The 17464-nt window shown below is 48.8% G+C and overlaps 1 protein-coding gene across 2 annotated transcripts in view; it reads left to right on the forward strand.

The window, feature by feature from the left end:
* ZNF462 (zinc finger protein 462) overlaps positions 1-17464 on the forward strand; it is a 129586-nt gene that overhangs the window by 44141 nt on the left and 67981 nt on the right. The window contains exons 2-4 of one of the 2 annotated variants that reach the window (XM_021691405.2): positions 8434-8683; positions 9227-14847; positions 15660-15824. In XM_021691405.2, the coding sequence (XP_021547080.2) occupies positions 8464-8683; positions 9227-14847; positions 15660-15824 (6006 nt within the window). In that variant the 5' untranslated portion in view covers positions 8434-8463. Of the gene's footprint in view, positions 1-8433; positions 8684-9226; positions 14848-15659; positions 15825-17464 lie in introns of those variants that run through there. The other variant, XM_044920560.1, reaches the window with a different exon arrangement.

Raw genomic sequence — 17464 nt, forward strand, 5'->3', positions numbered from 1 at the left:
TGAACTGTCCCCAGTGCTGAAGATATCAATTTGAATAGATAGGCATGGACTTGCTCTCAGAATGCTTATATTTTAGAGGAAGACAGACCACAAATAGGCATCATGTCAACAGTGAAGGAAATAAAGCAGTGGAATGTGGTAGAGAGAAGGTGGGTGTGGTCAAGGTTGTGGAGAGGGGGCTCGATTTCAGGGGAGTCAAGGGGGTCAGCAAATGTTAGATGGAGTTGTCAGGGAATGCCTCTTAGAGGTTAGAACCTTTGAGCCCAGACTTCAGTGATGAGGCATCAGCCATATAAAACTGCACATTTATTTGTCTCTGAATAATAATAAAAGTAAAGGAGTGAATTAAGTCAGAGAAAAAGTCTTTCAGAGATGAGAAGGAAAACTTGTAAAACACTCCCTTTTTGTATAAAAAGGTTGACTATCATAATCTAATGTCTTCATTTAGCAAAATGTCCCAGTAAAGGCTTTGAAAGACTTGCTCAAGGTGAACGGGACAGGCAGAGTCGTCACATCTGCTGGAAACATTCTTTTACTTGCTGGATAGGCATTTCTGTATCCTTGTCATTTTTTTCTTTTTCTTTTCTTTCTTTTTTTTTTTAGAGCAACCCAATAGTAAATAAACTGAAAAAACTAAATTTGTTGGGCAAAAATGAGATTTATCATTAAGGGTTTACGGAATGTGGGGCTTGGCGGAGTATAGAAGCATTCTAGTGTTTTCACATGGTGATAAACTCTACTCTTGGGTTGGCAAACAAATGTGTTAACTTTCTGTTTAGAAGTTCTTGGGGTGCAGTGATTTTTAGGAGTAAACTTGCTGAACATAGATTGGAGATTGCAAGAGAAAAGAAATTCCTTGCCTGTCATTTTTTTTTTTCATTCCTAATTCTTGGGTATTTGCCAGTTCCATACATAAATATATACTGTGTTTTCCCCTATTATAAGATTCTATTAGTTTGTTGGAACAACCAATGGATATGAATGGGCCAGGTGGTTAGCTTAATAAGGAGGAAGGCCAGCCTCTGATAGCTTCTGCTATAGGTGGAGGCCAGAGGAGAAAAGAAAAACAAACAAACAAACAAAAAACAGCCCACAGTCTCCTTGGGCAGGAGGATCTGAAAGTGTTCATGATCCACACAGCCCAGCCATTGTTTACCTTTCTAGAAAGGAGTCTGCTGAGGGCTTTCATCCTGACAGGGTAGTTAAATCAGGAACCAGGGTCCGGAGAAAGACAGACCCAGGTGCCAGGCTTGCGCAGTCAGTTTTGTCAGATAGAAGAAATGAGGCTGGAGAGGTCATCACAGCATTTGGATCTGGCCCTTGTACGCCACTGATATGGGCAAACTTGGGATAATTCTCATCCAAAGGAAGTGACTTGCCTGAATTTTCTGAGCGAACCGTGTACAGAAGGCAATGTGCAAGTGTCTGAGGGATTAGATTGGGATTTTTGTGGGCTTTTCCCCTAAATAAAAGAGTTTTCATAGCAAAACTTTCTTATCCTCTCCACAAGTCAACAGCCATACACCGTTTTTGGTTTTGTTTTGTTTTGTTTTTTTCTGAGTGGTCATAGAGAACAAGGTAAATTGTTAAGATGGTTTCTGGATCCATTCACTGAAACTGTGGAATTTAGACTTTGTGTGTTTGGCCAGACCTGCGCCAGGAACAGTTATGGCCATGAAGACATGCCCAATGCCTGAGGTCAGTCGGGCTTTCAAATCCACAGAGGAGGTACTACTCGATGCGTGAGTTGGTCTTTCATGATGTGAAAGATGAGTTTCACTGGCAACTTCTGCTTACTCTGCGTCTCAATCAGTTCTGTAATGAAGACCCAGCAGCGTATCTGCAACTTCCCTTTAATTTTACAATTTTTATAATGAGGGTTCTTGTAGTGTGAAAGAGTCTGTAGAAACCCAGCCAGCATTCTGAAGAGTCTCTAAAGGAACACCGTGATTTTCTGTCTCTGCCGTTTGGGTGCGGATTGGCCCTCCAGGAGAGAAATCAGTTAATTTCTTGGTCTCAGTGCTAGGGCAAGAATGGCTTCAAAGTTTCCATGGAACTTCCTCATGGGCCCATGACATTTCAGAGAATTCACTCAACACCAAGAATGCCTTTCCGTCATTTGAAAGAACAAGATGAGCTGGGATCTCATTTGTCACGGTTGCGTTTTGAGCATTTTAGTGTGAGGAGGCGTCTTGGTTTGTTTTGTTTCTCAAGGAGAATATTGTCAGGACGCTTCTCAGAATTAGACTTATCTAGCCAACTGCAGGTTCCCCTTTCCAGACAATGAAGTCTAAAGCTACTGAGATACCACCCTGCTTCCTCCCTTTCTTTTCTAGTCCCTTCTCTCCTCTTTTATCTCCTTGTTCAAATCACACGCTTCCTTTTCTAAGGACAGGAGAGCTGGCAGGCTGCCGATTGGCTTGTTGGCCTCAATTAGCCTTATATCATTGCAAAGGAATGCATGAATTCTCCAGAAGGTATGTACTATCTCTTTCTGTGTTAGACACTCACTACCTGCTTTCATAACAGGTCACTCAGCCAGAACTGCTTCTTATTTACATATCTGACAGTTTTTTTAGTCACTTAGATTATATCCCTGGATGCTCATCTCATTTTAATGATGATCCCAAAGGCATCTGTTATGAAATACTACTCAACATGCCCTGTAACACTTGAAAACTTGATGCAGAACAAAGCTGAAACAAGAGATAACCTGAAAAGGACCATCTTTGGCCAGAAAGCGAGTGGGTTATTAATCTGTAGATTGCCTGCTTCAGACTTGTGCTGATGTGCAAGGTCCACAGATGGACCAGGCTGACCACATAGAACAGAGGTGATGCACATTGGCAGGACTCGGGGTCTCCTGGTATTTCTCTGCTAGTATTTAAATCTAGTCTCATATTGGGGGTTACATATGTGATTGCAAATTAATCCTTTCTCTTCTGAAAATTTGGTTTTGAAGAACAGCTGTGTCTCCCTTCTGAATTCCTTAATTATTTATCCTCCCTGATATGTTAAACCTTTCATTAGTGTGGTGAATTGCCAAGAGTACACAGAACTGCTTAGATCATGTAGCAAACAGTATAAACATTTGATAGGACATTTGAAGACACCACATGGCGAGCCAGGATCTATAGTGGTACTGAATGCTGTGGGCTCGATGGAGGTAGCTTGTTGTCAGGAGTTCTTTGCTGGTTTATTTTGCTGGCTTATTTTATTTTTTTTTAACTAAACATGGGAGGAGTACATAAATCATTTGTGCTTGTTCAGAAGGGGCTGATTCTGCTCTGATAGACAGAGTCCCTGTCAAATTTGGAATGCACATGCTCATATCTGAGGTCAAATGAAATCAGTAAAATTAATTATTTCAGAGAGAGAGAGAGAGAGTCTTCGTTTGCATTTGTCACCTTGATCCTGCAAATACTGTTCCTGTTCCTGAAAGGAAGTTTCACCTCAGTTTCTTCTCAGTCCAGTCCTGTTTGGAAAGATGCTTTAAATGATTTTTAAATTACTAGAACTGCCACTTTGACCGTGACAAGGGTAAGTGATAAGTAGTGACATAGAACACCCCTTGCTGTCAGAGTAGCAACCCACATCCCCAAGTGGCTGAGTTAGTTGTTTTTCCCCCATTTTTCATCCTTGGCATGAAAATTCTTCTTTCCTCCCAATGGCAGTGCTGGGGCTTAGGGTTAGAAGTGCTAACCTCCTAACACGCCCCATAGCTCTTTGACCTCACCCGCTCGGCTCTTTCCGATCTGCAAATACATTCGTAGACTGATCTGCAGGTTCCTGATGTTTCTGTTTTTCTAGCTGAACTATTCCAGAGTTGATGCATTCCACTACCAGTCCTTGGATAATTGGTTTTTCCATTCACTGGAAAGTAAGAAAAGCACAAACAACAGGTGCTAACTAAAACCTTTTATTAGAATTGTGATTCAGGAGAACTGGGGAGCTCGGTGTCTTATAAATGAAACTAGGTTTCTGGAGTGGACAGAGGAAAAGCACCTTATGGTGTTTCTGGTTCTATTTCTCAAAGGCTTTGAAGGTTATAATTAGTTGCCGCTGAATCCCCGTGGCTGTGGCACTTCCCGGCTTTATTTCTGGTCTGCAGTCCTTCAGTCAGAGAACAGGTTCGATCTAGGCAAGGCCTGTATGTTTTAATTCAGGCACTTCCTGGAGACAGTTGGGACTTTGACTTGAAGACCATGTTTATGCAAGCCTGGAGAACCGTGCTCGCCAAGCTGCCCTGGGCGAGGGTTGATGGTGGCCAGGTGGTCAGAACACCGCGAACCATCAAGGGTGCCTCCCCCTCTCCAGGTACGTCTGGGCTGTGAGCGGGAGAAGGACATGCCATGACGCTACGCATCGCCCCCTTTCACCTTCACCGCGGCATCATGCTCCCTGGGATCCTGAGCACAGAAAGTGGGTGTGCAGGTGGTGTAAATGAGAGAGCAGCCTGTGTCCATCATCTCCCTCTCCCCTTTCGCCTGTGTATATTCCAGATCTTGAGCAAGATCTCTCTGGCTTGTCTTTGACTATGTCTTCAAGAGCTTGTCAGATGTGGAGAATTGGATTTAGGGTTTTTCATCAAAACCCCACCTTTGGAAATCCCCAAACTAGAAATGGAAACGGAACACACCAGCAACGGGTAATAAGTGGTACTGAAGAGCAGTGAATACTTCGAATCGTCTCGGGGTTTCGTGTGTGTTAGGAGGACTGACCACGTTCGGCACTAGGGCATTAGAGAAGAATCCATATTCACGGAGCAGGTCTCCTCGTGGGTGGTGTTTAGAGTCTAGTCCTTGATGCCTATCTGACCTTGAGGGCCCTGGGAATACTGCCTGGGGGAGGGGTGGTAGGAGTGGGGGTGATTGTTTGACTTGTAGACTCACCCGATGACCTTCTGAAATAGCATTTCTTTTTAGTTAGTTCTAAAGCTTCCTATTCTGCTTTTGATTTTGCTGATTGGGTCAGTGGGGGGAAAGGGGGGGAGGTATTGCTAATCTCATTATGACAGTATTTTTAAATGAAGTAAGTAGATATAAGATCAAGGCTTTTAGCTTTAAATCATAATTTTGGAGCAGATCAGTGTCTAGCTGAGTCTTTGAGTGCTGCTGCTCTCTCTGGGTGGATGAAGCAGTCAGATATGCAGAGCTTCATTCTCCTCTTTTTCCTCATTGTGGGTTTCTCAGAGGATTACCATCTGCTGTGAAAACCTACTCTGGTTGATGGATGGGTCATCCTCCGGTCCGGCTTTCTTTGTCTCCTGTCCTCCCCCATTCCTTTCTTCTCCCGCTCTTACTTCTTCCACGTGTGCACGTCCTCGGTCTCATAAACACATTGAGTTTCTGTTTCTTTGATTGTTTAGGCCATGCTGGAAATTTGTTTTCTTCTTCTGTCAGCGTCTTCAGGAGAAATGTGTACAAAAAGGCAAAATGGCTTTCCAAGGAGGCTCTGTCCTCCTTTACGTGCTTGAGGCCGACATCAAATTGAAGGCCATTCAGCTGTACCTGACGCTGGTTCTCTCAGCAGCCTGGAGATTAACCTCTTCTAAGGCTCTGAGCTATTTTTGAGGTAGAGACTGCAACAACATTAAAGCTAGAACCCATTAGGAAATCACTTTCATCATCTCTTCTTTTTCCAAATCAGTGGGGTTTGGTTTTTTTTTTTTTTTTTCTGATCTCATGACCCTTTAATCTCCTTTGTAGCAGAACAAGGAGACTGTTGGTTTGTGTTTGCATCCAGCGAAGTTCGAATCCTTGATAACAGCTTCCGAAGACACCAAGATATTAGAGAACTGTATAGAGAGATGAATTTCATGTCTGGGTGGATGACTTAACGCTGAAGGTGCCCTGCTTTCCTTGTGCAGAACCATAATTTTTGTTGATGTTGTGCAAACCAGGCTCAAAATTTCCAAAAGACACACAGCAGAAAGCCTTTTGTTGCATTATTTCTAAAGGCTTGAAGTTTTGAAGGGAAGAGATTTTGTTTTCCTCTCGGGCTACACAATGGAGCTTTCAGAGAACCTCTTTTAAAAGGAATAGCTACAGCCTTTGTGTTGAAGGGTGTGTCTGTTGGCAGGGTCTGCTGATGCAGACAGACTGGCTGGTGATTAACAAAGGTCATTAGACTTTGGAATCTGGCAAGCAGAGTCGGATGGTATGTCTTCTGTGTGTGGAAGGACGAGTCCCAAGAAGCCAAGGCATTCTGGAGGTCCCCCCAGCCCACCCCCAAATCCTGCTGTAGAACAGGGTCTGGTCCAGGATCGTCCTGCAATAACCAGTTAGCTCTGCTGGGACTAACGAACAGGCTTATCAATCATGGGATAAAAGAACCTTCGGAGATCTTGGTGAATGACATTTGAGGAGGAGAAAGGTGCTGCTTTTCGGAAAGCAATGAAAACAGTTCATTCTTTGTTGAGGAGAAGAGCATAAGAGGAGCCCAGCCTGTTCTTCTACTGCTCATTTCTGATTGTCAGCCTAGCAGAATCCCAGAGAAGCCATGTTGTGCAAGGAAGAGAAGCTCCGAGCTAAAATGGCTGCTCCTAAAGCTCAGAGGACTAGGGCAGCTTAGTGAGTCTTAGAGCTTCAGTGACGCAGGGGCTCCTATCTCTTGAAAGTGTGATAAACACATTCAGCAGAGCTGTGGCTTGTTTGGCTGAGATGAAAGGGCTAGGCTTGGGGGATGGGGAGTGCACACTGGATGATCTGCTTTTTTCTGTGAAGTGTTCTAAATGCAGGAGTCGTCTGCACCATGGAAAAATTTGTTTTCAGGTCTAATGGACTGTGCGAAAGGAGAAGTGGGGTGGGGCCTCGGTGACTGCTGTAATTTGATCCAGAGCTGATAGCAACCTCTTCCACACAATTTGGGTTGGTGCTTAGGCATAAAAGCTTGTGTATCTCGAATATTGAGACTTCGTTAGCTGAAAAGACTCTGGTGCACAGTTCAGTGTTTATTGGAAAAGGATAAATTGCTGGGTGAAAGAAGAGGAGGTAAATATCTATGTCTCACTCTGCAAGCTCAGTCTGTCCAGAGCTGGACTTGCCAGAAGTTATTTTAGCAGGCTAGCAGCAGCAGCATTCTTTCATAGAAAATCCTCCCGCAATGGCTCCTTTCTCTACATTTGACATATTACTCGACTTTTTTCCTCCCGCAGAAACAATTTACCCTTTGCCATAAAAAGTATTGAAAGTTGCTGTACAATGAAAGTATAGAAAGATTTGGCTTCAGTTTTAGTTCTTGGACATCTGGTTCTAGATTACAGTGACTCAGTAGAGTTTGTGGTGAGCTCAATGAAGTAACTCACTGATTAAGATAATAACCGGGTATCTCAACTCAAGATGTGTATTGCGATGGGACAGACTATACCTTCTAATACATTCTTAACTGCTTAATGGTGAGCCTCTCCATTGAGTTAGTGGGAAGCTATCTGTGTCTCTCAATCACCTAGTGAAGAACAGAGTGAAGGTACCTGGGCAAGTTTTGCTTTTACCCCAGGTTTACGGCTCTTGGCAGGCAAGTATACACTTCACGTTTGTGAAGGAGAGACGTAGGAAAAGAGAAGAGTCACAACTTAGAAGCCCCTCTTCAAAACTGTGTCTGTTATCTTAATGTAAACCAAGGTACCAAGGTGCAACTTTAAACTAGAAACCGGATTGTCATCTGAAGTTGGTGGTTGGAGAATCTCGTGAGAAATAGTTTATGACTTAATTAGATTGGAGAAGCTGTTAGGTTATAATTGGTAGGTAGTAAAAAGCAAAATAACCATTTAGCTTATGAAACACATACACACGTGCATGCACGCGCGCGCACACACACGACTAAGCTGGGGAAAGGAGGAAAGAAGCGTACCCCAATATCAGTTAAGATATTAGAATAATAAAAGGCATAATAAAAGCTCTCTCTACCACCAGTGCAAGGTTGAGTACTATTTCACCATTTGGGGATGAAACATCAGAATTTTCATATTAAAACCGCTAATGATGATTGAAATTTGTCCTTTTTTCTGTACAGACATCCTCTTTACTTCTGAGAAGGTTCTAGTTAAAAAAAAAAAAAAAATTGGGTCCAAGCCAGAATCAAAGTCAATATCGACTTAACAAAAAATTTAAATTCAGTCAAGAAATTCAGAAACTACTAAAACTTTTGAATTGTTAAGGGTCTCCTTGACCAATGGCATTTGGAGATGTATTTATATCAAACTGGAAAATGTTTTTCTGGGCTCCCCCCGCCTCCTTTGAAGTTAGGAACTCAAGGACACTATCCCTAGTATGTCTGATTGCGTTTCTCTGGCCGGTGTTCCAACTGGCAAAGTTCAGTGAGAGAAATCTGCCGATACTAGACATTTTTCTGTTAATGGACTTGTAGCCCTGTCGACTTGGGATGTGCAACCAGGGCAGTTCTTCAGACGCTGTGTTCTGACTTCTGTCACAGGTTCCTAATGTGAGAAGGTAGGCCCAGATCATGGAGGTGCTACAGTGTGATGGCTGTGACTTCAGAGCCCCATCTTACGAAGATCTCAAGGCGCACATTCAGGATGTCCACACGGCATTTCTGCAGCCAACTGATGTTGCTGAAGACAATGCTAATGAGCCACGATCCGGGTCCATGAATGCCAGTAATCAGACAGAGGTGGAGTATTCTTCTATAAAGGACGAATTTGCGATCGCAGAGGATTTATCAGGTAAATCTTCACCGATTCTTGGCGTATCTGATACGTCCTATCACTCTCCTCTAGTTTTAGCCTGTAGCCGTGGGCCTTGGTGTGTGGCTTCTTCAGAGTTTCTTGCTCTCTGCGAGCCATCTTTGCGATTTGGGCGTCATGTCTCTCTTCTTGAGTGTTCTACGTTATTGTCCTTTCAGCTTCCTTATGTCTCTTAGTTTCCTTTCAATTTGGAGAACGGGACAGTATCTTGCAGAATTCTGGGATGAAAGTCGCAGTGTGTGAAACGCATCTTTTTATAACTGTAGGGCACATTAGTGGAGATGAGGTGAGTATCGTTCCTAAAGCTGAATGCTGCGTCTTCATCTGTGAGAAGCGATATGTGTACGTTCATGAATGCTTCATTAATACTCTTCAGGGCCTCGTCTTGAGATGTTAGGACTTTTGAACGTGATGTTTATTAATGAAGAATAATTAAAAAGAAAAATTGATTTGCGTGATGGAATTTCTTAATTCTCTTTTGTTTGCTTTTCTGTTCTCACTTACCTCATGCTTTTTCTTTAGGTCAAAATGCAACTGCATTGGGGACCGGAAGCTACTATGGCCACAGTCCAGGATATTACGGTCAGCATATTGCCCCTAATCCCAAACCAACAAACAAGTTTTTTCAATGCAAGTTCTGCGTACGCTACTTCAGGTCGAAAAACCTCCTCATCGAACACACAAGGAAGGTCCACGGAGCTCAAGCTGAAGGGAGTTCGGCGGGCCCCCCTGTTCCAGGATCCTTAAATTATAATATCATGATGCACGAGGGATTTGGAAAGGTCTTCTCTTGCCAGTTTTGCACATACAAGTCACCTAGGAGGGCGAGAATAATTAAGCATCAGAAGATGTATCACAAAAACAATTTGAAGGAGACCACTGCTCCCCTCCCTGCCCCTGCTCCGATACCAGACCCCGTGGTCCCACCTGTGTCCCTGCAGGACCCCTGCAAGGAACTGCCAGCAGAGGTTGTGGAGCGCAGCATCCTAGAGTCCATGGTCAAGCCTTTGACCAAGTCTCGAGGCAACTTTTGCTGTGAGTGGTGCAGCTACCAGACCCCCCGCCGAGAACGCTGGTGTGACCACATGATGAAGAAGCATCGAAGCATGGTCAAGATCCTTTCCAGCCTCCGACAGCAGCAAGAAGGAACTAACCTCCCTGACGTGCAGAACAAAAACGCCCCCAGCCCCACTTCCAATTCCACCTATCTGTCCATGAATGCTGCAAGCCGGGAGCTGCCCAGCGCTAATGTCTCCAACTTCCGGGGCTCCATCAGTAACTCCATCATGAGACCCAATTCTTCATCTGCTTCCAAGTTTCCTCCCGTGTCTTACCCTCAGATGAAGCCGAAGTCCCCTCACAACTCTGGCCTCGTTAACTTGGCGGAGAGATCGCGTTATGGAATGGCTGACATGACCAATTCCTCTGCTGACCTGGAGACTAACAGCATGCTGAATGACTCCAGTTCTGATGAAGAGCTGAATGAGCTAGACAGCGAGAATGGCTTGAATGCTATGGATCACCAGACATCGGGCTTGTCTGCAGAGCAGCTGATGGGCTCGGACGGCAACAAGTTGCTGGAGACCAAGGGCATTCCGTTTAGAAGGTTCATGAATAGGTTCCAGTGCCCCTTTTGTCCTTTCCTCACTATGCATCGACGTAGCATCTCCCGCCACATAGAAAACATCCACTTGTCCGGAAAGACTGCCGTCTACAAATGTGACGAATGTCCGTTTACTTGCAAGAGCTCGTTAAAGCTCGGGGCTCACAAACAGTGTCACACGGGTACGGCGTCAGATTGGGATGCTGTGAATTCCCAGAGCGAAAGCCTTGCTTCTCCACTGACCGAAGGGGTCGTGTCTTACGAGGGCTCAAGCATCAATGGCAGAAAGTCAGGAGTCCTGCTGGATCCCTTGCAGCAGCAACAGCCCCCGCCGCCGCCGCCCCCACCGCCGCCCCCGCCGCCTCCGTCTCAGCCACCGCAGCTACAGCCCCCCCACCAGGTGCCACCCCAGCCGCAGCCCCAGCCCCCGCCGACGCAGCAGCCCCCGCCGCCCGTGCAAGCCCCGCCCCCACACCCTTACAAATGCACCATGTGTAATTACTCCACCACGACTCTGAAAGGGCTACGGGTCCATCAGCAGCACAAACACTCGTTCTGCGACAACTTGCCAAAATTCGAGGGGCAGCCCTCAAGCCTGCCGTTGGAGAGTGAGACGGACAGCCACCCCTCTTCCAGCAACACTGTGAAGAAAAGTCAGACCTCAATTCTTGGGTTGTCCTCCAAGAACAATTTTGTAGCCAAGGCCTCCAGGAAGCTCGCTAACGACTTTCCCCTCGATTTATCGCCCGTGAAGAAGAGAACGAGGATCGACGAGATAGCAAGCAACCTGCAGAGCAAAATCAACCAAACAAAACAGCAGGAGGACGCGGTGATCAATGTGGAGGACGACGAGGAGGAAGAGGAAGACAACGAAGTGGAGATAGAGGTTGAGTTGGACAGGGAGGAAGAGCCGACGGAGCCGGTCATGGAGGTGTCCACGTCCTTCTCGGCCCAACAGATTTGGGCGAGAGACGCCGGGGAGCCCCAGAAGGAGCCCAGCTTCAGAAGCGTCGCCCACGACTACAATGCCACCAACGGGGCTGAGATTGAGCTCACCCTTTCTGAAGACGAAGAGGACTATTACGGCTCCTCGACAAACCTGAAAGATCACCAGGTTTCCAGTACCGCTCTGCTGAACACCCAGACTCCCATCTATGGAACGGAGCACAATAACGAGAACACAGACTTTGGTGACTCCGGAAGGCTTTACTATTGCAAACACTGTGACTTTAACAACAAATCTGCCCGGAGTGTCAGCACCCACTACCAACGGATGCACCCATACATCAAGTTCAGCTTTAGGTATATCTTGGACCCCAACGATCACAGTGCCGTATACAGGTGCCTGGAATGCTACATCGACTACACCAACTTTGAAGACCTGCAGCAGCATTACGGCGAACACCACCCGGAAGCCATGAACGTACTCAACTTTGACCATTCGGACCTGATCTACCGGTGTCGGTTTTGTTCCTACACGAGCCCGAACGTCCGAAGCCTGATGCCACATTACCAAAGAATGCATCCCACGGTCAAGATTAACAACGCAATGATATTCTCCAGCTATGTCGTGGAGCAGCAGGAAGGGCTGAATACGGAATCCCAGACACTGAGGGAGATTCTGAATTCGGCCCCCAAGAGCATGGCGACTTCCACTCCCGTGGCTCGCGGGGGCGGTCTGCCAGCTACGTTTAATAAAAACACTCCTTCGAAGACCTTTACTCCAGAATGTGAAAATCAGAAGGACCCCTCGGTTAACACTGTTGTCGTTTACGATTGTGACGTTTGCTCGTTCGCAAGCCCCAACATGCATTCTGTCTTGGTTCATTATCAGAAGAAACACCCGGAAGAAAAGGCTTCCTACTTTAGGATCCAGAAAACCATGCGAATGGTGTCTGTGGACAGGGGCTCTGCCCTTTCTCAATTATCATTTGAGGTGGGTGCTCCAATGTCTCCCAAAATGTCCAACATGGGTTCCCCACCCCCCCCACAACCCCCGCCACCAGACCTCAGTACTGAGCTTTACTACTGCAAACACTGTTCCTACAGCAATCGGTCAGTTGTGGGAGTGCTTGTCCACTACCAGAAAAGACACCCAGAAATAAAGGTCACTGCCAAATATATCAGACAGGCTCCTCCCACAGCTGCAATGATGAGAGGGTCCGAGGGGCCCCAAGGCTCCCCTCGGCCACCCGCCCCCATGCAACAGCTGAATCGTGGCAGCTCTGAGCGAGACGGCCCTCCTGTGGAGAATGAGATGTTCTTTTGCCAGCACTGTGATTATGGGAACCGGACGGTCAAAGGTGTCCTCATTCACTATCAGAAGAAGCACCGGGACTTCAAGGCCAATGCAGATGTGATCCGGCAGCACACGGCCACCATCCGAAGCCTCTGTGACCGGAACCAGAGGAAGCCTGCCGGCTGTGTGCTCGTCGCCCCCTCCAGCGTGGAGCGGGACAAAGCTACACTGCGAGCGCTCAAGTGTAGGCAGTGCTCATATACCTCCCCCTACTTCTATGCACTGAGGAAGCATATCAAGAAAGACCACCCTGCCCTGAAGGCCACGGTCACGTCCATCATGCGGTGGGCGTTTCTTGATGGCTTGATAGAAGCTGGCTACCACTGCGAGTGGTGCATCTACTCCCACACAGAGCCCAACGGTCTGCTCCTGCATTACCAGAGGAGGCATCCGGAGCATTACGTCGACTACACTTACATGGCCACCAAACTCTGGGCTGGGCCAGACCCGTCCCCTCCCTCTCTGACGATGCCCGCGGAAGCGAAGACGTACAGATGCAGAGACTGTGTCTTTGAAGCCGTGTCCATCTGGGACATCACCAATCACTACCAGGCCTTCCACCCCTGGGCCATGAACGGTGATGAGTCAGTGCTGCTGGATATCATCAAGGAGAAAGACGCCATTGAGAATCCCCTCCCCACCTCCGCCGAAGAGCTGGTGGGTCCTGCCAGCCGTGAAAACAGTTTGCCCCCGCCGCTCCCCGAGCAGGACGCCGAGTGCCCGGACGACGCGAGGCTTTCCCCAGAGAAAAGCATGCAGCTGGCTTCGGCCAACCCGGCCATATCGTCCACCCCGTACCAGTGCACTGTGTGCCAGTCTGAGTATAACAACCTGCACGGCCTCCTCACGCACTATGGGAAGAAGCACCCCGGCATGAAGGTGAAGGCGGCCGACTTCGCCCAGGACATCGACATTAACCCAGGCGCCGTCTACAAATGCCGGCATTGCCCATACATCAACACCCGCATCCACGGCGTCCTGACCCACTACCAGAAGCGACACCCGGCCATCAAGGTGACCGCCGAGGACTTTGTGCACGACGTGGAGCAGCCGGCCGACATGGCGCAGAACGACGTGGAGGAGACGAGCAGGATCTTCAAGCAAGGCTACGGCGCCTACCGTTGCAAACTGTGTCCGTACACGCACGGCACTCTGGAGAAGCTCAAAATCCACTACGAGAAGTATCACAATCAGCCCGAATTCGATGTCTTTTCCCCGTCGCCCCCGAAGCTGCCGGTCTCCCTCGAGCCCGAGGTGACCACGGACGGGAGCCCCTCCCAGGTCTCCGTTACCGAGGAGGAGGTGGGAGAGGAGCCCGTGTCCACGTCTCACTTCTCTACCTCGCACCTGGTCTCCCACACGGTATTCCGGTGCCAGCTGTGCAAGTACTTCTGCTCCACGCGGAAGGGCATCGCCAGGCACTACCGCATCAAGCACAACAACGTGCGCGCCCAGCCGGAGGGCAAGAACAACCTCTTCAAGTGCGCCCTGTGCGCCTACACCAACCCCATCCGCAAAGGGCTGGCAGCCCACTACCAGAAGCGCCACGACATTGACGCGTACTACACACACTGCCTGGCCGCCTCCCGGACCATCAGCGACAAGCCCAACAAGGTGATCATCCCGTCCCCGCCCAAGGACGACTCCCCGCAGCTCAGCGAGGAACTCCGGCGGGCCGTCGAGAAGAAGAAGTGCTCGCTGTGCTCCTTCCAGTCCTTCAGCAAGAAGGGCATCGTGTCCCACTACATGAAGCGCCACCCGGGGGTGTTCCCGAAGAAGCAGCACGCCAGCAAGCTGGGCGGCTACTTCACGGCCGTCTACGCGGACGAGCACGAGAAGCCAGTGCTGATGGAAGAGGAGGAGAGAGGCAGCTTCGAGAAAGCCGCCGAGGTGGAGGGAAGCGAAGCCCCGGAGATGGAGTGGCTCCCGTTCCGCTGCATCAAGTGCTTCAAGCTGTCCTTCAGCACGGCCGAGCTGCTGTGCATGCACTACACTGACCACCACAGCCGGGACCTGAAGAGGGACTTCGTCATTCTGGGCGGCGGCCCCCGCTTGCCGAACCCCGCCTACCAGTGTAAGCACTGTGATAGCAAACTGCAAAGCACGGCGGAGCTGACCTCACACTTGAACATTCACAATGAGGAATTCCAGAAGCGTGCCAAACGTCAGGAGAGGAGGAAACAGCTTTTGAGCAAGCAGAAATATGCAGATGGTGCTTTTGCAGATTTCAAACAAGAGAGGGTAAGGATATGTTTTGATTTCCCTTCCCCCAGGAGGCCTCTCATCACTGGTGCCCACACGCACTTCTTCGTTGCCAGCCAAACTGCTACAGGCTTCCTAGTGACTTAGCTTGCCAGAGAGCTCAATAAGTCAATTAAACATTTCGAGCTTGATTATCCCCCGGTCTCTGCTCCCCCTCCCCCACGGCCCCGCTCCCCTCCCTCCCGCTCCTCCCAGGGCTCCCCAGGGGAGGGCCGGGGTGGTGGTTTCTCTGGATCTCCTTCTGCCAAGTAGCCTTATTCAAGGCCTAGTTACACGACAACGCTCGCTCTCTTTCTAAAGCAGCTGTGGGCCGTCTCTCGGTGTCACCGGCACCTCTCAGCCGTGGTTCTGGTCTGCAGTGTCTGCTACGTGAACCTTAACATCTCCAGGAGTAGGTTATTTTTTTTTTTTAATTTTTAATTTTTAATTTTTTTTTTTTAACTTTTTTGGTCAAGACGTTCACTAATGGCGTAGCTATGCAACGTTTCACCTGCGTAGTTGACGTTGGTTTGAAAACCACACGACCCGGTGGCCGTGACGATGAGGCTTCTCCACAGAAATCTTCTCTCCTCACAAGTCGTAACACATTTGGGTTCCGGAGACTTTTGCCTAGTAGGCAGCGTGCCACGGCTCTGACGAATTCGTTCTGTAAAAATACTCACATAGCTCTCCCTTGGTTTTTAACCTGCTAATCCGCCTTGAAATAAAATCTGCTAGTAGAGCTACGAGCGTAAATGCCGGCGTGCGAGGGAGGGCTCGGAGTACTGATGGCTACCACTGTATTTTACCAGCCTTTTGGTCACTTAGAAGAGGTGCCAAAGATCAAGGAGAGGAAGGTGGTGGGCTACAAGTGTAAATTCTGTGTGGAAGTGCACCCGACGCTCCGAGCCATCTGCAACCACCTCCGAAAGCACGTCCAGTATGGCAGCGTCCCGGCGGTGTCCGCCGCCGTGAAGGTGAGGACCGGGGAGGGGGGAGGTCTGGATGAGCATTCTTGTGTGTGAGCCATTGGAGTTACTGATTAACCCCCGTTGCTCAAAGCAGCTCAGGAAAGGGCGTCCCAGAATGTGGGCATTCCTGAGCTGTGCTTGGATCGGTCTGGCTTGTTTTGATTTTTTTGCAGGTTGGACCCTCTTCTCATCTTTCGTGTCTCGACCTGGTCGCGTTTCGATCTGGTTCCCTTCCACGCGGATAGTTTGGTGGAAACGGAAGATCCGGGCCTCTCGGTACAGGAGGCTTTGGGTCGCCCTTCTGTTCTGCATTTAGTGCCATTAGGTGTTTGCTCTTCCGAGTTGCCCGAGCTCTTGAGAGGAATCAAGTGGGTCCTGCTCCCATCATCTTCTTCTGCTCCTCCCGCTGCCTGACTTCTTAACTGTTCTCATCTGGCTGACGCTGCAGAGAGCCCAGGAGAATCTTTTACTTCTTAGCCTGGGTCCTCTGAGGAGCGTAAGACACGTGAAATCTAACACTATAAGCCTCCCGGTCATAGTAGGGCCCCAAGAACCCCTTGACCTGATTTGGCTCTTTCGTCCCCTTTTCCCCGTATGTTGCTGACCAGTGCCTTCCCTCCTGCCCCTGACTTCTGTTGGGCCGCCTGTTTTGAACGTGAACATCGGAATCCCCTCAGCAGCCGCAGTTTCAGTGACCGAGCCACCATCCCTGCCTTCCAGGATATGGCTAAGCTCTGATTTTTGGGCAGAGAACTTAGTTCAGGGCTCAGCTCTTTGTCTCTAGCTACGTGAATATGTTTTTGTCACCGGCCCTTCTCGATCTGGTGTCCTGTTGTGCCCACGTAACATGGACGTAAAGTCTCTGCTTTCCTTCACTAAGACTGAAGCCCCTCTGGCTCTCAGCAGCACAGTGGCCCCCGGGGACAGCGCCGGTCGGCCCCTTGCACGCCCCCGTGGTGTGTCCCAGGCTTGTTTCCTGGAATCGCTCAAGGGAAATGGGGCAGCTCTTCGTGTGTAATCAGTAACCCAAGGAGTCACTTCCAAACATGGGTGTCTTAAGCCCAGGTTGCTCCTTAAGTTTTTCAGTCGATCATACGGCAGCCTCCCGAACGATGGGTGAAGTCACCAAATGCAGAGTGGGGAGGAGCCTGGGTGGCGAAGGGCAGGGTCCTTCCCATTCCTTCATTTCCCAAGGATGGCCCACGGCTCCTAGGTGCCCAAACTTCTCCGCTTTTTTTTTTTCCCCTCTTCCTTCCTTCCTTCCTTCCTTCCTTCTTTCCTTCCTTCCTTCCTTCCTTTCTTTTCTCTGAGCCATAACCCTAACCCTGCTTTATGTCAGCTCAGGTGGGATGGCAAGTGTGAATGTGCTTTCTAAGATGGGAGCCAAGTGAGTGAACGGTCTTCACAGTGGGAAAGCCCCTCTCTTGTGTTTCCCCGGGCAGTAGCAGCCTGAGCCCGGACATGCCCTCAAAACACCAGCACTGCCTGACGAATGGCAGGCGGGTTTGCCCTCCCTCTAGGGGGAGCCTGAGAGGCAGGGGAGGAAGCTTGAGCAGGAGATGCTGATGAGTTTGGGAGAATGAAGGGAGAGGAGGAGAGCTGGAGACGATGATGATGGATATTTATTTTGTTGGTGGGGCATGTGT

This window comes from Neomonachus schauinslandi, chromosome 13 (genome assembly GCF_002201575.2).
Source record: "Neomonachus schauinslandi chromosome 13, ASM220157v2, whole genome shotgun sequence".
Classification (NCBI taxonomy): domain Eukaryota; kingdom Metazoa; phylum Chordata; class Mammalia; order Carnivora; family Phocidae; genus Neomonachus; species Neomonachus schauinslandi.